General features: G+C 44.8%; 1 protein-coding gene across 1 annotated transcript in view; it reads left to right on the top strand.

Annotated features, from left to right (window-relative positions):
• The window catches only part of LOC115144709 (phosphatidylinositol 4-phosphate 3-kinase C2 domain-containing subunit alpha-like), a 70956-nt gene that overhangs the window by 20507 nt on the left and 23971 nt on the right, over nt 1–26478 (top strand). The window contains exons 3-15 of the mRNA XM_029685737.2: nt 2545–2639; nt 3269–3429; nt 7595–7715; nt 9736–9847; nt 11138–11217; nt 11319–11382; nt 11626–11772; nt 13714–13747; nt 13925–14183; nt 18201–18323; nt 19056–19223; nt 19858–19966; nt 22191–22333. Coding sequence (XP_029541597.1) covers nt 2545–2639; nt 3269–3429; nt 7595–7715; nt 9736–9847; nt 11138–11217; nt 11319–11382; nt 11626–11772; nt 13714–13747; nt 13925–14183; nt 18201–18323; nt 19056–19223; nt 19858–19966; nt 22191–22333 — 1616 coding nt within the window. The remainder of the gene's footprint in view (nt 1–2544; nt 2640–3268; nt 3430–7594; nt 7716–9735; nt 9848–11137; nt 11218–11318; nt 11383–11625; nt 11773–13713; nt 13748–13924; nt 14184–18200; nt 18324–19055; nt 19224–19857; nt 19967–22190; nt 22334–26478) is intronic.

Below are 26478 nucleotides of genomic sequence, written 5' to 3'. Positions count from 1 at the left end.
ACTGACAGCATTGCAAATGTTGCAGAATTTAGATGAGTTGGATGGCGGGTTGGCTATTGAAGTTGAAATCGACGTTGCTGATGAAAAGTAATCTGATTCTGATGTTTACTTCGAGTCTCTGCCTCCGATGCCTGAGTCTCGCCGCAGAAAAACAACGTTGATCCCAACTGCCACGGTGAGACAGGAGTCTGGGAGGGATGGCACGGTGAGACGGGAGTCTGGGAGGGATGGCACGGTGAGACAGGAGTCTGGGAGGGATGGCACGGTGAGACAGGAGTCTGGGAGGGATGGCACGGTGAGACAGGAGTCTGGGAGGGATGGCACGGTGAGACAGGAGTCTGGGAGGGATATCACGGTTTGGGTAGAAAGGAGTGATGAGTTTGAGCATATCAGATTGTACTGTTGCTTATGCGCACAGAAAAGGAAACCGTACATGACATGTTTATGGATGAACTCAAGCATTTATTGTACTCTTGGGGTATGGGGTGGACCTTTTTCCCCAGAGGCCATGCCACACAACCTCTTTAGAGAGGCCATGCCACACGTGCGGCATGTGCACACAAAACAAGGTCCATAAACTGAAGTTCAATCCATTTTGTTTGTGGGGCTTGCTCGCACAAAGCCCCCAAAATGTGTGCCGACTGTGGACACGGAGCATAAAGAGAAGACTAGATTGATTCATGTGAAAAGGCACGCGTATAAGGCCACAATACAGTTTCCAATACAATCAACAAATTACTTTAAATCTTGTCATGAATTAATTTCCACAAATATTTTTTTATGGAATTCATCCTTTACGATTGTTCATGCGCTGGTGCTTTTGTTTAGGCAAATCATTTCACCTGGGCACCTGGGGTTGTTTATTATTATTTATCATCATCTTTTTCATTTCTACTTTGTCAAACAGAGCTGTAACTGGACTTTTCCTATTAACTCTATTACTAATCGAATCTACAAATAAAGTTTATCAAATGGATTACATTAGTGTGTTTTTATTGTAAAGGAAACCAAAATAGGCTATAGGACTACATTTTATTGTAAAGGAAACAAAACAAAACAAATCCTGATTATATTTCTTCATGCAATGAATCCTCTACAATAGTTTACACTGTTAATCAAGTGTTGGTGCTTATGTTTGAGCACCGCCCGGCAACGTTCTCTAGCGCAGGGGATCCCAAACTTTTTCACTCTGGGGGAAGGCCCCCCTTCCAGCATTGGTAAACAACCCAGATGTGAGTGCTATGGGGTGATAGTCATTTTAGACAAGTTACCTTAGCGTTCTTGGGCACAGGGACAATGGTGGTCTTCTTGAAACATGTAGGTATTACAGACTGGGTTGAGGATGGGTTGAAAATGTCAGTGAAGACTTGCCAGCTCGTCAGTGCATGCTCAGAGTACGCGTCTTTGGTAATTCATCTGGCCCTGTGGTCTTCTGAATGTTAACCTGTTTAAAGGTTTTCTGTCGGCTACAGAGAATGTGATTGGCTCTCCAGGTGCAATTACTTTGCTAGTGGAGTCTGGGAGGGATATCAGTGTAAAGCTGTGCTCTGATGCAACTTTTTTAGTCCGTGTCCTAGAAATCATACATTTGTGTTTTTGGTTTAAAATGTAACACACATGGAACAACACACGAAAGGGACTCTGCATACCAGGCATTTTTGTTACCCTCCCCAATTCTCTCTGATCAGTCGTTCTCTTTCATGCATCGTGATGTCACTGAATTCCAGCGCTCCTCTGTGTGCATTGTGATGTCACTGAATTCCAGCGCTCCTCTGTGTGCATTGTGATGTCACTGAATTCCAGCGCTCCTCTGTGTGCATCGTGATGTCACTGAATTCCAGCGCTCCTCTTGTGCGGTTGTGCCAAATCACAGTAGACCATGAAGAGGCGGGACTTTTGCTGGTAATTTCCTGTTGCACAGGAAAGGAAACGCATTCTTAGATGGCTAGTTTGTAAAATTATGGGGCGTACTTCCTGCCAGTTCCCGGCAGCTTTCACACTACATCCAGGAGGAATCCCAGAACTCAATTCCTAGGGGGGTCCTTTTAGTGTGTGTAGCTTTTTGCCCCAGCCCTTCCTGACTTGATGTTTATTCACTCGATGGATTCAATGCGTTCATATCAAAATGTATCCTCATTATTTAAGCCGTCAGCATACACCACACCTAAACACCTCAGTTACTTTGGGGAAAATGCACAAGACTAAATGAATAGAGCCTCAGTCAGTTTGTATAATGTGTAAATGTATTCGTGGATTGGTCCATTTTAGTGTTAGGGTGCTCATTTGTATTTCCTGTCTTTACTGCAAGTTGTGTTTTAATCTGTTTACCATACATACATACATACATACATACATACATACATACATACATACATACATACATACATACATACATACATGACTAACCGAACACCAATTAAATTCCATATGAAAGGAACACCAGTAAACATATACACCATCACAATGGAGGTTGAAATGTGTGTTTTGGCCCATGTACCATTTTTCTGGTTGCTTACTGTTGTGTTGTGTGTCGTTGTCTCGCAGCATGATAAGAGACCTGTGAGAGTACTGTACACCGCCCTGGAGGAGAAGGAAGCCCAGAACCTAGAAGTTGTAGCCTTCTGTGAAGACGTAGCAACGTAAGCCTGTGTGTGTGTGTGTGTGTGTGTGTGCTATAATGTTTGAATGATTCGGTATGCAGCCTCACTCCAGTCCTTTCAGGGTGCAGTGATGAATATCTGTGCTCTGGGAATCACTCTGACATGAACACCTGCATTACACTACACACACACACACACACTATTCAATAAACACAGATATGAAACAAATATCAGCAAAGCAGAAGAGTTTTTGAAGTTCTTTGGATCCCATAAGGAAGTACGGGGCAGTAAAAGTGCGCCAGGTAGCCTAGTCGTTTGCGCGTTGGGCCAGTAACTGAAAGGTCGCTGGTTCGAATACCTGAGCCGACATGGTGAAAATCTGCTGATGTGTCCTTAAGCAAGGCACTTAACCTTAATCTGCTCCAGGGGCGGCATATGTCTGTCTGACCCTGTAAAACAACACACTAGATAGGTGCAGTGAAATGTATGTGACAATACATGTTTTATTTTTTTATGGGAAGTTAAGTAGGAGAATGGATCATAAATGGATTATCTACTAGTTTATGGGTGTATAACTTCTAGATAAGCTAATTTAAGGAAATACAAATAAGATAATTAAGGATATGAAGTTTATGAACGGTAAAGATGACATACTGGCTTTTTTTCAGCCTGAGGTCAAAGTTTACCCATGATGACCCCCACACCAACCCAGGGTATGTGCTGAGTGCAGTCATCCCTCAGAGGGACGGGGGCGGGGACAATGGCTGTAGCGTCAAGGTGTCCATCGAGATCTCCGAGTCCCAGGAGCCTGTCACCTTCACCTGCGATGGTAAGGACAATAACACAATACACCTACTAACATTGCTAAATCCCATAAACATTTTCAAAATTCCCAGGTTTTCCAGAAATCCCGATAGGAGAGTTCCCGGGAATCAGGAGGGGAAACAGAATCCTCCAAACGGGATTTCTGGAAAACCTGGGAATTTTAGGAACGTTTCTTTGACCCAAACATAGTCCCCGTGGTCCCCGATCCTGAGTGTGCAGGCTTCGTGGTGGACACCTTTATACCATAAAAGTATGCAATGACATCAATTGGCCTCTTTAAAAAAAAATAATAATAATAATTTAAATTTTTTAGAATGGAGCTCTTCCAGGTTTCGCCCAAAAGGCCTTCTCTGTACCCTTGTCCCTGTGTCGCCCAAAAGGCCTTCTCTGTACCCTTGTCCCTGTGTCGCCCAAAAGGCCTTCTCTGTACCCTTGTCCCTGTGTCGCCCAAAAGGCCTTCTCTGTACCCTTGTCCCTGTGTCGCCCAAAAGGCCTTCTATGTACCCTTGTCCCTGTGTCGCCCAAAAGGCCTTCTCTGTACCCTTGTCCCTGTGTCGCCCAAAAGGCCTTCTCTATACCCCTGTCCTGCAGTAGTTACTGTATAAGGCCTTCTCTATACTCCTCTCCTGCAGTAGTTACTGTATAAGGCCTTCTCTATACCCCTGTCCTGCAGTAGTTACTGTATAAGGCCTTCTCTGTACCCCTGTCCTGCAGTAGTTACTGTATAAGGCCTTCTCTGTACCCCTGTCCTGCAGTAGTTACTGTATAAGGCCTTCTCTGTACCCCTGTCCTGCAGTAGTTACTGTATAAGGCCTTCTCTATACGCCTGTCCTGCAGTAGTTACTGTATAAGGCCTTCTCTATACCCCTGTCCTGCAGTAGTTACTGTATAAGGCCTTCTCTATACCCCTGTCCTGCAGTAGTTACTGTATAAGGCCTTCTCTATACCCCTGTCCTGCAGTAGTTACTGTATAAGGCCTTCTCTATACCCCTGTCCTGCAGTAGTTACTGTATAAGGCCTTCTCTATACCCCTGTCCTGCAGTAGTTACTGTATAAGGCCTTCTCTATACCCCTGTCCTGCAATAGTTACTGTATAAGGCCTTCTCTATACCCCTGTCCTGCAGTAGTTACTGTATAAGGCCTTCTCTATACCCCTGTCCTGCAGTAGTTAGTGTATAAGGCCTTCTCTATACCCCTGTCCTGCAATAGTTACTGTATAAGGCCTTCTCTATACCCCTGTCCTGCAGTAGTTACTGTATAAGGCCTTCTCTGTACCCCTGTCCTGCAGTAGTTACTGTATAAGGCCTTCTCTATACCCCTGTCCTGCAGTAGTTACTGTATAAGGCCTTCTCTATACCCCTGTCCTGCAGTAGTTACTGTATAAGGCCTTCTCTATACCCCTGTCCTGCAGTAGTTACTGTATAAGGCCTTCTCTATATTATCTTCTCATTCGTCCAAAGGGCTTTTCGTTCACTTCTCTGGGGGTGCGTTGTCATTGGCTGACCCCAGGTTTGTAGCTCCGCCTCCGAGGCAACCCCTCCAAAGCCAGTCACTGATCTCTCTTGGCCCGCACACTGTGACCAAGTTCTCTGATGGAGTCTGTCCTGGACTCCCTGGGCCCTGGCAGCGAATCAACACCAACCCTTTGTGTGTGGATAATACTGACTGTGTTATGAGCTTAGGCCCTGTCTGTCCCCACTGAGGACTCTAGCTGGGAAGCTACAAATGGCGTCCCTCCCTTTCCTCACATGATGTCTGCGTTTCATCTGTCCTAATTGCCTTTTTTTTTTTTACCCTCTGTGCCAAACAAATTGGTATCGTTTGCTATTTCGTGTGTGTGTGTGCCCAGTCCTGCTGACCCAGTCTCTCTCTGTACCTCACTAACTGGTCACACTGTCTCTTCCTTCCCCTGTACTGTACGGCCAGGCCTGATTCGCTGGCCACACCGCCTCCTCCTCAGTTCACTTCCTGGTTTGCTACCAAATTGTGCTGACCCACATTGTTGTGTTTAGATTCCCCTGATTGGTCACAATGGAAAAGCCAAGGTCGTATATATTGGCACACAGGAACACTGGCCTTCAGTTCTCTATTCTATTAGAAGAGAGGTGTGCGGGGGGAAGGAGAGCAGGCTGAAAAGTTGTTTGTTTTCTTTCCCTGTCTCTTGCTTCTCTAATCTGTGGCGTTCCTCTCTTTGTCGTCAGGTAGGCCGGGCCCCTTTCTTCCACTTCCACCAGCGTTTTACCAGCTTCCTAAATGTGACACGTGGAAAAGTAAACCGGGGGGGGGCGACCCATTCCCAGACAACTCTTTCCCCAACTGCTACTGTTGCAGCTTCTCTGATCTCCTCTGACACTCTTACTGTATTTAACAGCCAATCAGAGCCGAGCTGGCTTCTGTTACCGGGGAGATAATGACTTCTTTCTTAGGCTAGAATCTCCAACAGAAAGATTTAGGTTAGTGATACCCTGGTGTGGGGAGAGGGGAAACCCTGGGAACTGGCTGAGGTGGATGTCTTGTGGCTTTGAGTGTTGGATGCCACCTTAATCAAACCATCTCTTTTTAACTCTGCTGCAGTTCTCTGAAATGCACTGGCCATCATACTCTCTCTCTTATTATCTTCTGGTATGTTCTTTCTCTCACTTGTTATGTTCTCCTTTTGCCTAGCATCCTGCTGTGTTGCTAGACTAGTACTGTAATCATAGACACCAATCCGGCTTTAGACCAGACCAACCCCCTAACACCCATGTTGGTGTGTGTGACCTTGCACGTCTCAAACATTCCAGCACAATGTGTGAGTTTGTAGTCTTTTTTAAATGTATTTTTATCAACACACATCCTCGGAAATGCCAGCCTGGTCCCAGATCTGTTTGTGCTGTCTTGCCTCCTCCTATGACCAGGAGGCAAGGCAGCACCAGCAGATCTGGGAACAGGCTACCAAAAGGCCCCCCTCTTCGGTCGTTGACGATTTTAGCCTCCCAAGTATCCCTAGAAAGCCACCTCACAGCACCCACCCACTACCAAGGCGTGACCAATCAAAACACGCTCTGAATCCCTCTAGTATTGGTACCTTAATCTGGTCCATTCCTCAGTGGGTGTGGGGTTGTTATTGCTGGAGAGCCCGGGGTGATTTTTCTCTCTGTGTGTGTGTGTGTGTTGGCATCAAACGGAGAATGCAGTAACCCCCCGCCCGCCCGCCCGCCAGAAGTGGCAGATCTGTTGTGTGTCAGGTTTCACACACACACATATTTCCTAGAAGGAGACATGCTGACATGTGTTTTCCAATAACAGAGTACTGTAGCATCTTGAGATCTGGATTCGGTTAACTGTTTTTATTGAATAAGGGAATATGGTAATAGAATATGAATTAGCCTGGTCCTAGATCTGTTTATGATATCTTGACAACTCCTATACGGTCATTATCATGACTATAGAAGTTGGCAAGATGGCACATACAGGTCTGGGAACAGGTTAAGTATGAGTATAATCCGTCCAAGAGGCCCTCCACGGTATTTAAAAAAATAATAATCTTCTGTCGGGCCAATTATTGACTGTTTCTACACGAGTGATCGTTTCGGACATAGTTCCATTGAGCTTCTTGGACTTGGAATCCTCACTTATTGCGTGGATCACTAGATCTAACCTCCTCCTTTAATTAAAATCTGCTCCCCTCCTACCTGTGACTAGACATAGACAAAGGCCATCTTGCTTTATGCCTGATGCCCCTTAGTAGTGTGAGATGCAGCCTATGGCCCTGTTCAAATTCTTTACATGTGCATTCTTCCTTTCTCCCTTTCTTGTGTTCACTGATTACAAATGAGTGGACCATTGAAAGCCCTGTGGTGGAGGGCTGGCGCTCACCAATCATGTCTAATCAGTGATTACTTCAAAGAAGGGAAAGGGAAGGATACACTTTACTGGTCTGTGTATGCAATTATGCTTGTTTTAACCATCCTTCCTCTCCCCCCCTTTTCTCTCTCCCCCCCCTTTTCTCTCTCCCCCCTTTTCTCTCTCGCCCTTCTTTCTCTCTCTCTCCCCTCTCTCACTCACCCCCCCCCTTTTCTCTCTCCCCTCTTTTAATCTCTCTCGCCCTTCTTTCTCTCTCTCTCCCGCCTCTTTCTCGCTCTCCCCTCTCTCGCGCTCTCTCTCACCCACCAACTTCTACCCCATAGTGAGTTCTCCTGTGGAACTCCTCATCATGCAGGCCCTATGTTGGGTTCATGACGACCTCAACCAGGTGGATATTGGCAGCTACGTCCTCAAGGTCTGCGGCCAGGAGGAGGTGCTGCAAAAGTGAGTCCTGCACATACTTAGAAACCTCACTGACCCCTGCGTTTCCCACAATCCTGCCTCAATGTCCCCTGGCAGAGAGAGGGGAGTGAGATAAAAGAAGGATATCAATAAGATCACTGCCAACATTCCACAAGCAGGGAGCTATTTGTCTTTTAATTGTGTTTTGGCCATTTTGCAATGGATGCTTTTACTAATAAACAACGGAGGGGTTGCGCAATAGCAGGTCTCCCTTTTTAGAGACTTCTTAGGCACATTGTGTGTATACTTATACGTGTGCACATATTTGTATTGCTTTGTGTCCCACTACAAGTGGGTGTGTGTGTCTGTGTGTGTGGTGTGTGTGTTTTTTATCTAGACTCTCCCAGCCTTGTCTGGTCTTGGCAAGCCCTCAGAAAGTGATGGAATTAGACTCAGCCGATGTTTCCATTGCTCCCTGCTAAGCATAGCATCTCAAGTCAGGTCCCCCTCTCACTCTTTAGATTCATGGGAACTCTAACTTTTAAGTGGGTGTTAAGTGTTTAACCTCTTTGGGCTAGGGGGCGGTATTTTGACTTCCTGATGAAAAGTGTGCCCAAAGTAAACTGCCTGCTACTCAGGCCCAGAAAGCTAGGATATGCATATAATTGGATTTGGATAGAAAACACTGTAAAGTTTCTAAAACTGTTTAAAATAATGTCTGTGAGTATAACCGAACTGAAATGGCAGGCGAAACCCTGAGGAAAATCAACAGGAAGCGGCTTCGATTTTAACTCCATGTTCCATAGCCTCCCATTGCTCCATTTAAAGGGATATGAACCAGATTCATTTTCCTATCGCTTCCTCAAGGTGTCAACAGTCTTCAGACATAGTTTCAGGCTTTTATTTTGAAAAATGAGCCAGAACGATAACATCGCATCAAGTGGTCTCATGAGATTTGCTCGCGCAACAGAATTTGGATAGCTTTTGCTTTTCCCTCTCCTACTGTGAAAGACATTTGAGGTTGATATATTATTGATTATATATTTTAAAAACAACCTGAGGATTGATTATAAAAAAACGTTTGACATGTTTCTGTGGACATTATGGAAACTATTTGGAATTTTCGTCTGCGTTGTCGTGACTGCTCTTTCCTGTGGATTTCTGAACATAACGCGACAAACAAACAAAGGTATTTTGGATCTAAAAATAATCTTTATGGAACAAAAGGAACATTTGTTGTGTAACTGGGAGTCTCGTGAGTGAAAACATCTGAAGATAATCAAAGGAAAACGATTAATTTGATTGCTTTGTGTACTTAATGTTTTATCGTGCGATCGATAAACTTACACAAACGCTTGGATTGCTTTTTTTGCTGTACAGCATAATTTCAAAATCTGACACGACAGCTGGATTAACAAAAGGCTGAACTGTGTTTTCCTATATTGCACTTGTGATTTCATGAATATAAATATTTATAGTAATATTTATTGTATGTAGCGCTATGCTATTCAACGGTTGTTGATGACACTTATCCCGATATCGGGATTGCAGCCATAACAAGTTAAGATTTATTTTGATGTATTGCACATGTGATTTCATGAAAGTTAAAAATGTATTGTAATTTAATTTGAATTTGGCGCTCTGCAATTTCACCGGATGTTGTCGAAATGGGACGGTAGTATCCCACGGATCCGCAAGAAGTTAAACAAGATGCTGGAAGTCCCACTGTAGCCTATAGGATGTCTAGGTGGATCCACCATCATTTTGCTGACATCATTCCATCCTTAGATCTATAAATATCAAAAGGAGAGGTGGTAAGGACTAGGGCCTGAAGGCTAAAATAGAACTGGGCCCGTGCCTCAAAATTCTTTGAGCATAAGGATATTACTGCCCGGTGTTGTTCATTTGAGCAGGCAACAGGAAGCATTTAAAAACGTATTGAAAAGGCAGAAGAACATGAGTGTTTCTTTTTGGACCAAGGTAATCCCTGACGTTTTCTTCCGATTGGTGCCATGATATCATATTAACCTTTGACCCCTATGGTCCTGTGTCCTCTCCATAGTAAACACAGCCTGGGCAGCCACGAGTATGTACAGAGCTGCAGGAAGTGGGAAGCAGAGATCAAGCTCCAGCTGCTCTCCCAGAGCACCATGAGAAGGGATCTGGCACGATCGGTAAGACTCACACCAAAGTGATACGTCGCTGATTTGTGTGTTTGTCACAAAGAAAGACCAGCTAGAGGTCAGAGGCCTGGAGGAAGGTCAATGAAACAGACAGACGTCCAGAAAGGCAAACTTTCAGACTTGCGGAGAGAGACCGACAGGTAGACTTGCGGAGAGAGAGACCGACAGGTAGACTTGCGGAAAGAGAGACCGACGGGTAGACTTGCGGAAAGAGAGACCGACGGGTAGACTTGCGGAGAGAGAGACCGACGGGTAGACTTGCGGAGAGAGAGACCGACGGGTAGACTTGCGGAGAGAGAGACCGACGGGTAGACTTGCGGAGAGAGAGACCGACGGGTAGACTTGCGGAGAGAGAGACCGACGGGTAGACTTGCGGAAAGAGAGACCGACGGGTAGACTTGCGGAAAGAGAGACCGACGGGTAGACTTGCGGAGAGAGAGACCGACGGGTAGACTTGCGGAAAGAGAGACCGACGGGTAGACTTGCGGAAAGAGAGACCGACGGGTAGACTTGCGGAGAGAGAGACCGACGGGTAGACTTGCGGAGAGAGAAAGATATCTCACATCAATAGCTAGAGAAACTGCAGTCCAAACTCGGTCCTCAGCCCTTAAATGTGCCTTGCCCAAGCGAGGGAAAGTGATTATCGGAGAGGCAACGTTCTTGGTGGAAATATTGAAGTTGAGCTTAAAAACAACCAACCTAAAACTATTAATGTACCTAGTAAGCTAACGTTGCTAGCTAGAACTCCTGTCAGGTAGCTTGCTAGTTACAGTTACCCATAGCTGGCCAGCTAGTTTTATTGATTGGTTATTTATTCCAATACATTTCAGAATTGCCAAAAATATGTTAATGAAGCTAGCTACGTTTTTATAGGCTACTCACTACAAGACTAAGCCAATTTGCCAATGCTAAATTCATCTATATATATTTTTTAGCAAGCTCGTGTCATCATTTTGTCTCGCCGAAAATGCAGCTGTGTTGATTAAATATGAAACTTCGCGGCCACCGGTGTATGACACGTGACTACAGTTTGTGTTGAATTGTGGGTCATGTCAACCCCATAAGTGATCAGAGTTCTTCACTTGCTCCCTTGAGCTAAATCGAGGACCGAGGGTGGCTACGTTACTGAATTGGGGATGGGGATTCCCTCAAGGGAAAGTGGCTAACGCGAGGGCTGAGGGGGTAAAAATAATGTGTTTGGACTGCAGCCATTGAGGACCTAGTGAGACTGGAGTGAGAGCACAGTGAGATCTCATTGTTTCATGCTTTGTGTGCATGCAGGCGAAAGATGACTCCTCTCCGGTGGACTTGGAAAGGCACCTGAGCCAAGTGGAGAGGCTGTTTAAGGAAAAGGTCACCAGGTAGGAACTTTCTTTCTGCTTCTTATCGCATCATCTTCACCATTGTCTGGAGCCAAATAAGGCCATCTGGAATTCCCAATAACTATCTGTTGACCCCCCAGGCAAGGCCTGGCCGACTATCTGGAAGGCTATCACAATCAAGTCAACATCTGCCTGCAGAATGAGGTAATTAATTCACCTCTTTGATGCTGCATTGAAGGCCTTAAACATGTATGGTGGGGTTGTGGTGCAGAATTGCTATCAGGCGTTGAATGGGGGTTGTGCGTTGCGTGGGTAGTTCACACACAATTGCGAAAGGCCTATAGATTCCTGGAACACGTGCTGTTTCAAGAGTCACTTGCATTGTTGAGTAACTCAATAGAGATTGCTCTCACACACACTCTGAACAATGACTTTGTTCCACCACAGAGTACCCAGTATAAGACTGTGGATGGGGTGGTTCAGATGGTGAAGAACCTGTGCTGTGCCCTGGATGAGGTAGAGACCCAGGCCATCACGGAGGCAGTCAAGAAAGTCAAACGCTCAGTAAACCTCCCCAGGACACGCTCGCCAGAGGTACGTTCAACGATGCATAAACATCATATGAATATATCAATGTATGGGTTGTTCACGTCTCTACTATTGGGCACCGACTAACAAAACCTTTTGATGTAGCCATTCATTTCGACGACTATTTCACCTAGTAAAGTGCACAAAATGACAAGTGAAGTGACAACAGTGAACCATGATATTTGACTATTGAAGATCTAATAATGAAAGAGAAGGATGGCTGTTTTGAATTTGGTCAAGTTTAGAAGAGATCCCTATTACTCTTCTTGGGGTTTATTAGGGATCCCTATTAGTTCCTTCCATGGCAGCAGCTACTCTTCCTGGGGTTTATTAGGGATCCCTATTAGTTCCTGCCATGGCAGCAGCTACTCTTCTTGGGGTTTATTAGGGATCCCTATTAGTTCCTGCCCTGGCAGCAGCTACTCTTCCTGGGGTTTATTAGGGATCCCCATTAGCTATTGCCAAGGCAGCATCTACTCTTCCTGGGGTTTATTAGGGATCCCCATTAGTTCCTGCCAAGGCAGCAGCTACTCTTCCTGGGGTTTATTAGGGATCCCCATTAGCTATTGCCAAGGCAGCATCTACTCTTCCTGGGGTTTATTAGGGATCCCCATTAGCTATTGCCAAGGCAGCATCTACTCTTCCTGGGGTTTATTAGGGATCCCCATTAGCTGTTGCCATGGCAGCAGGAACTCTTCCTGGGGTTTATTAGGGATCCCTATTAGTTCCTTCCATGGCAGCAGCTACTCTTCCTGGGGTTTATTAGGGATCCCTATTAGTTCCTGCCATGGCAGCAGCTACTCTTCCTGGGGTTTATTAGGGATCCCTATTAGTTCCTGCCATGGCAGCAGCTACTCTTCTTGGGGTATATTAGGGATCCCTATTAGTTCCTGCCATGGCAGCAGCTACTCTTCCTGGGGTTTATTAGGGATCCCTATTAGTTCCTGCCATGGCAGCAGCTACTCTTCCTGGGGTTTATTAGGGATCCCTATTAGTTCCTGCCATGGCAGCAGCTACTCTTCCTGGGGTTTATTAGGGATCCCTATTAGTTCCTGCCATGGCAGCAGCTACTCTTCCTGGGGTTTATTAGGGATCCCTATTAGTTCCTGCCATGGCAGCAGCTACTCTTCCTGGGGTTTATTAGGGATCCCTATTAGCTGTTGCCATGGCAGCAGCTACTCTTCCTGGGGTTCATGAAGATAATATTATAATCATATATTCATCATATAACATTATTACACCACTACATATCTACAATACAAAATTATTTCAATGTACGTATGTAGAGTGCTAGCGTTTGTGTGTGTGTGTGTGTGTCTTCACAGACCCTGCTGTTCCATAAGGTGTATTTGTTTTATGTTTTTTTTATCTGATTCTACTGCTTGCATCAGTTACTTGTAGTACTGTGTGCCTCCCATAGAAAATGCCTAACCACTTGTATAATCTATTTGCATACACTTCAAGCAGACATGCATACCCCACCAGACATGCCACTATGGGTTTCTTCAAAGTACCCAAACCAAAAACAGATTTAATGCGTCACAGTTATGTATAGATAGAGCCATGTAATCGTGGAAGGCTCCGCCACCAGAGGAAAGAAAGTTTTTAGCTTTAAAAAAAAGATATTAAAAAAGATATTGTCACAGCACCTCTCCTCTCTCTAGAGATCTGATTTAACTCTACTGTATATAAAAATATGTATATATGAAGTGTGTAAATAGTAATTATGTTCTGTTTTACAATATATCACTGTTATTTATTTTGTCTCTAACAGTTCTGTACTTTGTCATGTGTTTGTATGTTTTATGGAACAAATAAAAAGTGTCTGCCGTATGTGCGGTTGCTAACGGGGATCCTAATAAACTAAACTAACAGCTCTCTGAACTGAAGAGATGGGCATAGAAATCTAGTCCTGTCATTCATATCTGTTTTACGTTTCTGTCTCAGGTGGGCTCCAAATCCTTAGGTGGCTCGGAAAATGGTGAGTGCTACAACAACCAGTCACAATGTTCACACGTTTAAAAGTTTGACTCAGCAAGACTATGATCAGAATATCATCACACACAGTGGCGCAACTTCCTGCTTACAGAAATCAACAAAAAATAGTTCAAATCGTTTGAGTTAACATGACCCTCTCCATACCCTTTGACCCCTCCAGGTCACCTCAGCCCCGTAGAGGAGAGCATATGCTTCCTGACGGATGCCGTCTATGACCTGGCCAAGCTCTACCTGCGCTCCTTCTGCCCCGCCTCCTCTTCCTCTAGCTCCTCCCCTGACTCATCCTTATCCATCTCCCAGCATGCCATGGGGGAGTCTCCTGTGGAGGGGCGTAGCTGTAAGGAGGCCTCGGGCACCACTGACCACCTGCAGTTCACCCTGTTCGCCATGCATGGCATCCCTGCCGCTTGGGTCAGCAGGTGAGTGTACCAGGCACCACCTATTGGCTTGACATGGTAGTGCAGCTAGCTAGCGGTTTACTAACACATTGTTTTGCTACTAGCTACTTTTTGGGGATGGTTTGATAATGATAAAAATAAACAGGAAATATCCTCACCTAGCAGTCCAATAATTAACTAAATACAATATGGCACTTTACAAAGTTTGTATGCTATGCTACACATCTGTCTTATTTATCCTCAAACATGTTTGGTAGCGAATGTCAGAGGTAGGACCAAGTCACTATTATTCTAGTCAGAAGCAAGTCACAAGGTCCGAGTCTCAAGTCGAGTCCCAAGTAGAACGGGTCAGGACTAGTGTCAAGTCCAAGTCATGCATTCTAAGAGCAAGTCAAGTCTCAAGTCAAGTAAAAAAAAATCTATCCATGCAACGACTTGTTCAATTACAAATCTTTGTCTGTTCATTGAGACTACCAGACAGCCCTTTTCATGATTTTGTCTACAACACATTTTGATGATGTAATTGTGAAATGGGGACCATGTAGCAGTCGTAAGGACATGACATCAGCAGGTTGACATGCTCAGAGTGTAGATTTATTTACAGGTCTTGGTGATCCAATGGTGAAAGCCCCATATCATATAAAATATACCAGTGCATTTACCAAATATACAGTGTATTCGGAAAGTATTCAGACCCCTTGACTTTTTCAACATTTTGTTACGCTACATCCTTATTCTAAAATTGATGAGAAAAAAAAGTAATCAATCTATACACAATACCTCATAATGACAAAGGAAAAAAACGGTTTAGACATTTTTGCAAATGTATTAAAAATAAAAAAACGGAAATATTACATTTACATAAGTAGTCAGACCCTTTACTCTGTACTTTGTTGAAGCAGCTTTGGCAGCGATTACAGCCTCGAGTCTTCTTGGGTGTGACGCCCCAATCTTGGCGCACCTATATTTTGGGAGTTTCTCCCATTCTTCTCTACCAATCCTGTCAAATCCAATATGTCAGGTTAGATGAGGAGTGTCGCTGCATAGCTATTTTCCAAGTCTCTTCAGAAATGTTAGGTCGGGTTCAGGTCCGGGCTCTGGCTGTGCCTATGCTAGTCATTGTCACCTACCAGTAGGCCTGTGCTAGTCATTGTCACATACCAGTAGGCCTATGCTAGTCATTGTCACATACCAGTAGGCCTATGCTAGTCATTGTCACATACCAGTAGGCCTATGCTAGTCATTGTCACATACCAGTAGGCCTGTGCTAGTCATTGTCACATACCAGTAGGCCTGTGCTAGTCATTGTTACATACCAGTAGGCCTGTGCTAGTCATTGTCACATACCAGTAGGCCTGTGCTAGTCATTGTCACATACCAGTAGGCCTGTGCTAGTCATTGTCACATACCAGTAGGCCTGTGCTAGTCATTGTCACATACCAGTAGGCCTGTGCTAGTCATTGTCACATACCAGTAGGCCTGTGCTAGTCATTGTCACATACCAGTAGGCCTGTGCTAGTCATTGTCACATACCAGTAGGCCTGTGCTAGTCATTGTCACATACCAGTAGGCCTGTGCTAGTCATTGTCACATACCAGTAGGCCTGTGCTAGTCATTGTCACATACCAGTAGGCCTGTGCTAGTCATTGTTACATACCAGTAGGCCTGTGCTAGTCATTGTCACATACCAGTAGGCCTATGCTAGTCATTGTCACATACCAGTAGGCCTGTGCTAGTCATTGTTGCCCCATTGCTGATGAGCTTGCAAAGTATTCTTGATCACCAAACATTTTTTGGAGCTGCTTGTTTTCCATAATAAATCATCTTCTCTTCCTATAATTTGATGTTTGTGCTGCACCCTATAGCGGTACAGCAGATCAGCTATTTGTATGCTAGCTCACCACCCGACCTGTTTGTCAGTTCGCTGGCTCAATCAGAGTGCCGAGAGTGCGTTTCACTAGCCAAACTGTTGCAGGTTTTTTTGCAAGGGCGATGCTACGTTCTCTGGCTGTGTGTAGAGTAATCCCCGTAGACTCTGTGCCACAAAATGATAGAGAACGCATTAGAAAACATGGCCAGATAATTTCTCAAGTCAAAGTTGAGTCTTGAGGCTCTGAGTCAAGTTTCATTATTTTATTTTCTGTTGAGTCTCAAGTCATGAAATTTGTGACTCGAGTCCACAACTCTGGTGAATGTTGCGTGAGGCTGGAATGTCTGCTAGGTGCTGTTGCTCGGTAATTGGACAGTGACTCTTCTGTTGTTGCAGATGTGCACAGTTGCACACCCAGGAACGTACGTTATGAACTGAGCCAAGAAAGAGAAACCCCCAGTAAAAAAAAAAAAAGCTTTACTCCTGGTTACTGACCAGTCCCATCCTAATAGTCACTTTCTGTTTGCCCATTTCTGAATGGACTTGTCAGTGCCTGTCATTTGGTATAACTTTCACTTTTTGCATCACACCTTTATTGCCCTGGTCAAGTTCTTTTGAACATATTCTAGTACAATATAAAAAAGTGTCATCATTTGAAGTGGACTTAATTGCATTAAGGAAGACACTAGAAACGATAGTTTCCACCTTTAAGAAGGACTTGGCCTTAGAGCTGATACCTTTGATCTCTTGCACCTCTTGTTTCTCTCCGCATCTCATTTTCCACAACAGTATCCAATTCCTCCGTGGCACTATTGTATCTATATCCATCCTTCTTCCTGGAACAGACTTGAGCCAACCTTTCCATTCAGTGAGCACAATCTTTCACGGCAGTGGAGACTTGGAGTGGCACATTTTTGACTCAAGGGTTGTGTTCATTATGGCACACAATGGAACATGTTTTAAAACACTGGCAGTGACAGTTTCGGTCACTGTTCTTCCGTTTGATGCCTAATGAACACAACCCAGGCTTGGTGGGAGGGAGGCAGGTCCAAAATGCCACTGGAAAATGTGTTCCGGACGCCTGTGCCTTTGTGTTTGGCCAACGAGGGTTAATAAAAAGAGAGGCATTGGTAATCGCAGGCTATTTCCTTCTGCCCGTCATCCATAGGGCATCGTCCAAGAGCTTGCACTACATGACCAAAAGTATGTGGACACCTGTTTGACATGCTGAACAGGAAAGGGCCTTCCCCAAACTGTTGTCACAATGTTGGAAGTACAAAATCATCTAGAATGTCATTGTATGTCACTCGGCAGTCCGGTTCTGTGAGCTTGTGTTGCCTACCACTTCACGGCTGAGCCACTGTTGCTCCTAGATGTGTCCAATTCACAATAACAGCACTTACAGTTGACCGGGGCAGCTCTAGCAGGGCAGACATCTGACTTGTTGGAAAGGTGGCGTCCTATGACTGTGCCACGTTGAAAGTCACTGAGCTCTTCAGTAAGGCCATTCTACTGCTAATGTTTGTCTATGGAGATTTCATGGCTGTGTGCTCAATTTTATTCACCTGTCAGCAACGGGTGTGGGTGAAGTAGCCGAATCCACTAATTTGAAGGGGTGTCCACATACTTTTGTGTATATATATAGTGCATTTTTAGGAGGCATGGAAAACCTTTCTGAGCACCATATAAATGGAACTCTGAAAATATGAATCCCGAAACACGACGAGAAATGCGGCCCGGAAATATTTAGTCTTGAACTAACAGTTACTCCAACGTTATGGCATGGCTGGAATCGTCTCATCATTAAGGAGGGACTGTTCTGATCTGTTGTGGCTAGCGTATTATCACACACACACACACACACCATCTGTAGGCACAGTGATGCAACAGTGAACGCATGCACACCGTGCTGTGTTGAAGCACAAGACAGATGGCATTGAGTAATGGGAAATCTTTTGATATCCTAAATGGTTCACTGCCTGGTTTTCTCATTGGAGCTTATGGATTGTCAGGTCTTTCATAATGTCAAAAATGTCTTACATCAAAAATGTGAACTGTGAAAATAAACAGAGCCAACTTAACACCATTTTTTTTCTCTATAGAATAATGGATTTTAACTCTAGAATAATTAGTTCCTTCCTTTCTTTCCTTCCTCCTTTCTTTTGCAGCTATGAGAAGTACTACCTGATGTGTGCTCTGACACACAATGGCCGGAACCTGTTCAAGCCTATCCAGTCCAAGAAAGTCGGCACCTACAAGAGCTTCTTCTACCACATCAAATGGGACGAACTGTACGTCACTACTGCCCATAGAAGTACAATACCGTTAGACAAGACATTATACATAACAACCATATGAATTTTCATTGTATATTGTTCTGTTTTTATGTGTACATGATCACGAAGCAACTGAACAAATCAATAATAGCTGATCTAATCTATAATTGTGGTGTTTATCTCATCTATAATATCGTTTTATTGAATTTTGTGCCTATACCAATCTTGAGTTTCCCCATTTAGGGTCAGATGTCAACTAGGGTCAAATTTCCTTGGCATCTGTTGCACAGGCCCAGTCACCAACACCACAAACATAGCAGGACAATAATACAAACTGATAAGACATGACAACATTTAAAGGATTGTTACCTTGTAATACATGTATCATTTAGTCAACCGCTGGATACAATTACCAGTAATAATGACAGATTCCACATAACAGACACTTTTTATTTTAATCCAAAGAAACTTAAGGGTACAGTCAGTGAATACATGTTTAGTATGTGATCGTTGAACCCTCTTACCAACTCACACACACACTACCATTATATATCACAGACGATGCACATTCAAACTTACGCTATTGTATGTTTGAGAGGAACTATATGCAGTCAGACTGCGCAGGATCACTGATCTACAAAAATGACCTTACATCCCACAAATAACTACTCATTACGTGATCTGGATAAGCGATGCTGCGCCTTGCTTTGCTCAAACTGATCTCTCTCTGTCTCTCTCTGTCTCCAGGATCAACTTCCCAATGGCGGTGGCCCTGCTTCCATTGGAGTCCATGCTGACTCTCTCTCTTTTCGGGGTTCTGAACCAGAACGCCAGCGGCTCCCCAGACTCCAACAAACAACGCAAAGGACCAGAGCTGCTGGGCAAAGTCTCCCTGCCCCTATTTGACTTTCGACGGTATTGCACAACCACATATACATTTTAGTAGTGTGGTTGTGTCATTTCTGTGTGTCTGTTGTGTTGTATGGCATAGTCTTGTCTATTTCAAGAGTTAATTGTGTGTAATCGCTGTCTATTGGGGATTCAGAGTGTTGTGTGTGTGTTTGTGTAGGGGGGTGGCGTGTGTGTTTGTGGTAGGGGTGGCGTTTGTGTGTAGGGGGTGGCGTGTGTAGGGGGGTGGCGTGTGTAGGGGGTGGCGTGTGTAGGGTAGTGTGTGGATATAGAGTGGTGGGTGGCGTGTGTGTAGGGTGGCGTGTGTAGAGTGGTGTGTGTGTGTTTTAGAGTGGTAGGGGTGGGGGGGTGTGGGTATAGAGTGGTGGGTTGGGGGTGTGTGGGTATAGAGTGGTGGGTTGGGGGTGTGTGGGTATAGAGTGGTGGGTTGGGTGTGTGTGGGTATAGAGTGGTGGGTTGGGTGTGTGTAGAGGGGGAGGGGTGTGTGTGGGTATAGAGTGGTGGGTGGGGGTGTGTGTGGGTATAGAGTGGTGGGTGGGGTGTGTGTGGGTATAGAGTGGTGTGTTGGGTGTGTGTATAGAGTGGTGGGTGGGTATAGAGTGGTGGGTGGTGTGTGTTAATACTTAGGTGTGTGTTTCAGGGTGCTGATGAGTGGGACCAAGCTGCTGTGTCTGTGGACGTCTCCTCAGGCTTCCTCTGCTGCAGCCGGGAGCCGGAGGAAGAACCTGGCTGAGAGGATCATACTGCAGGTGACCACACCACTCTAAACACACACACACACACCACTCTACACACACACACACACACACACACACACACCACTCTACACACACACACCACTCTACACACACACACGCACCACTCTACACACACCACTCTACACACACACACCACTCTACACACACACACACCACTCTACACACACACACACACCACTCTACATACACACACACCACTCTACATACACACACACCACTCTACACACACACACACCACTCTACATACACACACACCACTCTACACACACACACACACCACTCTACACACACCACTCTACACACACACACACACCACTCTACACACACCACTCTACACACACCACTCTACACACACCACTCTACATACACACACACCACTCTACACACACCACTCTACACACACACACACACACACACACACACACACCACTCTACACACACCACTCTACACACACCACTCTACACACACCACTCTACACACACACACACACACACCACTCTACATACACACACACACACACACCACTCTACATACACACACCACTCTACACACACCACTCTACATACACACACCACTCTACACACACCACTCTACATACACACACCACTCTACACACACCACTCTACATACACACACACACACACACACCACTCTACATACACACACACACACACCACTCTACATACACACACACACACACACACCACTCTACATACACACACACACACACACACACACACCACTCTACATACACACACACACACACACACACACCACTCTACATACACACACACACACACACCACTCTACATACACACACACACACACCACTCTACATACACACACACACACACACACACCACTCTACATACACACACACACACCACTCAATATATACACACACACACACACACACACACACACACACACACACACACACACACACCACTCTACATACACACACACACACACACACACACACACACCTCTACACACACACACACACCTCTACACACACACACACACACCTACACACACACACACACCACTCTACACACACACACACACACCACTCTACACACACACACACACACCACTCTACACACACACACACACACACACACACACACCACTCTACACACACACACACACACACCACTCTACACACACACACACACACCACTCTACACACACACACACACACACACCACTCTACATACACACACACACACCACTCTACACACACACACACACACACACACACACCACTCTACACATACACACACACACCACTCTACACACACACACCACTCTACACACACACACACACACACACACGGGAATACCCATATAAATGTGAAATTTTACAACCAATATAATTGGGAATTACTGGAATGGCCTTTACCATTAAAGTCAATCTTCGGCAATATTGTAATGTACAGGCACTGATTAAATGCACGCTTCCTCAAAGCAATCAGTGATTCAGCCATTGGAAACCAAGCACCCGTTCAGTCATGTTAGATCTGTTTTTACCTCAAGAAAATGGAAGATGCTTATTTGTTATTGTTAAGTATTTGAAACAGGACCAAGGTCTTGCTCACACACTCCCCTTACACAAACATATTTCCTCTTCTGTGGCGACCTAATAAGTGTGTGTCTACCTAGAGCTTACCGTATGCTTTCCAGTCCAAACAGTTTGAGCATATATTACGACAATATTTTGTGACGTTATTGTTAGTTTTGGTGTTCAGCAGTATTGACTTTTTTTTTTCCGGCTGTTCGAGCACACAACAATTTTTCTTGTGGCACTCGAAGTTCTGCAGCTGATGTCTACGCCCCCACCCGTTGATTATTGGTCAAGAGTAGGGATTCTTCAATTAAGTGTTTGTTGTCCAATGAGAGACGACTGGTTTTCATGTACATTTTTTCACTTGAGAAACACAGCACTAAACATCTTAGCTAGATGCAAAAACGTACACATTTATGACAGATTTCTTAATTTGTCTTAGATTGATTCTACCTATGTTGTTGCTATGGCGTCTCAAAAAGGTGACAAAACGTAATATTACTGCTTAAATTTTTTTCAATCAAATTTATTTTTAAGGGTGTATACAAGGCACAGACATTCGCTTCGCCTAGTCAAATTCTGCTAGGAACAAACCAAACCTAGTATGCGGATGCCTTAACCATTCCATGACCTCTGACCCCCTTCAGGTGGACTTCCCCAGCCCAGCGGTGGATGTGCTGTACGTGGGACCCCAGGAGAGACCCAGCCCTGATCCAAACACCCTGGAGGAGCTTGACCCTGACCTGCGTCGCCAGGTGGACAAACTCTGCAGCCGAGCCTCCACCTTCGGGTACGTATGAGTTACTGGGGCACTTCAGTAAGGCCAACCCCCCCCCCCCCCCCCCCCCCTAACTTGAGATCCGCTTATGTAACAGGCTAGAACTTTACCGAAATCCTGATCGATATCAATTCGAGAAACATTTGACTTACGGGCCTGTGTATCGCATAATGATTTTGTGTTGGTCTGTTCCGCTGTTGGAGTTCTTATTTTTGGGATTGGCCTGTCTACAAGGTAACAGCTAAGTTTTAAAGACACTATTGTATTGTGTAGCTTTTGTCTTTGTTTTAGATGATTACATCATCACTATCTACTTTCTAATGAGATCCAGCCAAGGTATTAAGGTATTCCCCAAAAATTGGACACATGCAAATGTTCCTATGCTTAAGACTTAATACACAAAGATGACGTTATGTCCCAGCAGTAGGGCATTTGTTTATCAAGGGCAGGTTTGGTGAATTAGGTGCTAAGCCAATGTAAACACAGGCTACAACAGGAGGACAAATTAAGGTGGCACTGACTGTGGTGACTATTGACACCAAATATACTCGTGAATCAACGTCTTAGGCAAAGACCCTAGCTAGTTGGCAAGGGTGTTAGCATCTTAGATGGGTCTGATTTCATAAGCTGATAATAGCTGCCATGACAACTGTTACAATTATAGTAGTGTTATGTAGGGCCTAATGATGGATGTTTCTTAACAGTTTGTCATCATAACTGTTGCGTCTGTTGTCATAAGCTGATACCTGCTGCCGTGACATATCTTTACATTACCTGCTGCCGTGACATATCTTTACTTTACCTGCTGCCCTGACATATCTTTACTTTACCTGCTGCCGTGACATATCTTTACTTTACCTGCTGCCCTGACATATCTTTACCTGCTGCCGTGACATATCTTTACTTTACCTGCTGCCCTGACATATCTTTACTTTACCTGCTGCCCTGACATATCTTTACTTTACCTGCTGCCCTGACATATCTTTACTTTACCTGCTGCCGTGACATATCTTTACTTTACCTGCTGCTGTGACATATCTTTACTTTACCTGCTGCCGTGACATATCTTTACCTGCTGTCCTGACATATCTTTACCTGCTGTGTGACATATCTTTACTTTATCTGCTGCCGTGACATATCTTTACTTTACCTGCTGCCCTGACATATCTTTACTTTACCTGCTGCCCTGACATATCTTTACTTTACCTGCTGCCCTGACATATCTTTACTTTACCTGCTGCCCTGACATATCTTTACTTTACCTGCTGCCCTGACATATCTTTACTTTACCTGCTGCCCTGACATATCTTTACCTGCTGCCCTGACATATCTTTACTTTACCTGCTGCCCTGACATATCTTTACTTTACCTGCTGCCCTGACATATCTTTACTTTACCTGCTGCCCTGACATATCTTTACTTTACCTGCTGCCCTGACATATCTTTACCTGCTGCCCTGACATATCTTTACTTTACCTGCTGCCCTGACATATCTTTACTTTACCTGCTGCCCTGACATATCTTTACCTGCTGCCGTGACATATCTTTACCTGCTGCCGTGACATTACTTTACCTGCTGCCGTGACATATCTTTACCTGCTGCCGTGACATATCTTTACCTGCTGCCCTGACATATCTTTACCTGCTGCCCTGACATATCTTTACCTGCTGCCGTGACATATCTTTACCTGCTGCCGTGACATATCTTTACCTGCTGCCGTGACATATCTTTACCTGCTGCCGTGACATATCTTTACTTTACCTGCTGCCCTGACATATCTTTACCTGCTGCCCTGACATATCTTTACCTGCTGCCGTGACATATCTTTACCTGCTGTGTGACATATCTTTACTTTACCTGCTGCCGTGACATATCTTTACTTTACCTGCTGCCCTGACATATCTTTACTTTACCTGCTGCCCTGACATATCTTTACTTTACCTGCTGCTGTGACATATCTTTACTTTACCTGCTGCCGTGACATATCTTTACCTGCTGTCCTGACATATCTTTACCTGCTGTGTGACATATCTTTACTTTACCTGCTGCCGTGACATATCTTTACTTTACCTGCTGCCCTGACATATCTTTACTTTACGTGCTGCCCTGACATATCTTTACTTTACCTGCTGCCCTGACATATCTTTACTTTACCTGCTGCCCTGACATATCTTTACCTGCTGCCCTGACATATCTTTACTTTATCTGCTGCCGTGACATATCTTTACTTTACCTGCTGCCGTGACATATCTTTACTTTACCTGCTGCCGTGACATATCTTTACTTTACCTGCTGCCCTGACATATCTTTACTTTACCTGCTGCCCTGACATATCTTTACTTTACCTGCTGCCCTGACATATCTTTACTTTACCTGCTGCCCTGACATATCTTTACTTTACCTGCTGCCCTGACATATCTTTACTTTACCTGCTGCCCTGACATATCTTTACCTGCTGCCGTGACATATCTTTACCTGCTGTGTGACATATCTTTACTTTACCTGCTGCCGTGACATATCTTTACTTTACCTGCTGCCCTGACATATCTTTACCTGCTGCCGTGACATATCTTTACTTTACCTGCTGCCGTGACATATCTTTACCTGCTGCCGTGACATATCTTTACCTGCTGTGTGACATATCTTTACTTTACCTGCTGCCGTGACATATCTTTACCTGCTGCCGTGACATATCTTTACCTGCTGCCGTGACATATCTTTACCTGCTGCCGTGACATATCTTTACTTTACCTGCTGCCCTGACATATCTTTACCTGCTGCCCTGACATATCTTTACCTGCTGCCCTGACATATCTTTACCTGCTGCCCTGACATATCTTTACCTGCTGCCGTGACATATCTTTACTTTACCTGCTGCCCTGACATATCTTTACTTTACCTGCTGCCCTGACATATCTTTACCTGCTGCCCTGACATATCTTTACTTTACCTGCTGCCGTGACATATCTTTACCTGCTGCCGTGACATATCTTTACCTGCTGCCGTGACATATCTTTACCTGCTGCCGTGACATATCTTTACCTGCTGCCCTGACATATCTTTACCTGCTGCCCTGACATATCTTTACTTTACCTGCTGCCGTGACATATCTTTACTGGCTTTATTTTCCACGTTTAAAATGGAATTAAGAAAAGGACAACAACAGTACAGTAGACAACAAATTCAGGACTGTTATATACATTATATATTAACCCCAGCTGTTTAGGAGAGATGTCACACCTTACTGGGTGGCTAGAGACATTAACCCCAGCTGTTTAGGAGAGATATCACACCTTACTGGGTGGCTAGAGACATTAACCCCAGCTGTTTAGGAGAGATGTCACACCTTACTGGGTGGCTAGAGACATTAACCCCAGCTGTTTAGGAGAGAGATCACACCTTACTGGGTGGCTAGGGACATTAACCCCAGCTGTTTAGGAGAGATGTTACACCTTACTGGGTGGCTAGAGACATTAACCCCAGCTGTTTAGGAGAGAGATCACACCTTACTGGGTGGCTAGAGACATTAACCCCAGCTGTTTAGGAGAGATGTCACACCTTACTGGGTGGCTAGAGACATTAACCCCAGCTGTTTAGGAGAGATATCACACCTTACTGGGTGGCTAGAGACATTAACCCCAGCTGTTTAGGAGAGATATCACACCTTACTGGGTGGCTAGAGACATTAACCCCAGCTGTTTAGGAGAGATATCACACCTTACTGGGTGGCTAGAGACATTAACCCCAGCTGTTTAGGAGAGATGTCACACCTTACTGGGTGGCTAGAGACATTAACCCCAGCTGTTTAGGAGAGATATCACACCTTACTGGGTGGCTAGAGACATTAACCCCAGCTGTTTAGGAGAGATATCACACCTTACTGGGTGGCTAGAGACATTAACCCCAGCTGTTTAGGAGAGATATCACACCTTACTGGGTGGCTAGAGACATTAACCCCAGCTGTTTAGGAGAGATATCACACCTTACTGGGTGGCTAGGGACATTAACCCCAGCTGTTTAGGAGAGATATCACACCTTACTGGGTGGCTAGGGACATTAACCCCAGCTGTTTAGGAGAGATGTCACACCTTACTGGGTGGCTAGGGACATTAACCCCAGCTGTTTAGGAGAGATGTTACACCTTACTGGGTGGCTA

Source organism: Oncorhynchus nerka, linkage group LG17, assembly GCF_034236695.1.
Source record: "Oncorhynchus nerka isolate Pitt River linkage group LG17, Oner_Uvic_2.0, whole genome shotgun sequence".
Lineage (NCBI taxonomy): Eukaryota > Metazoa > Chordata > Actinopteri > Salmoniformes > Salmonidae > Oncorhynchus > Oncorhynchus nerka.
The sequence above is the reverse complement of the archived record's forward strand: the minus strand, read 5'-3'. Positions and strand labels throughout refer to the sequence as shown.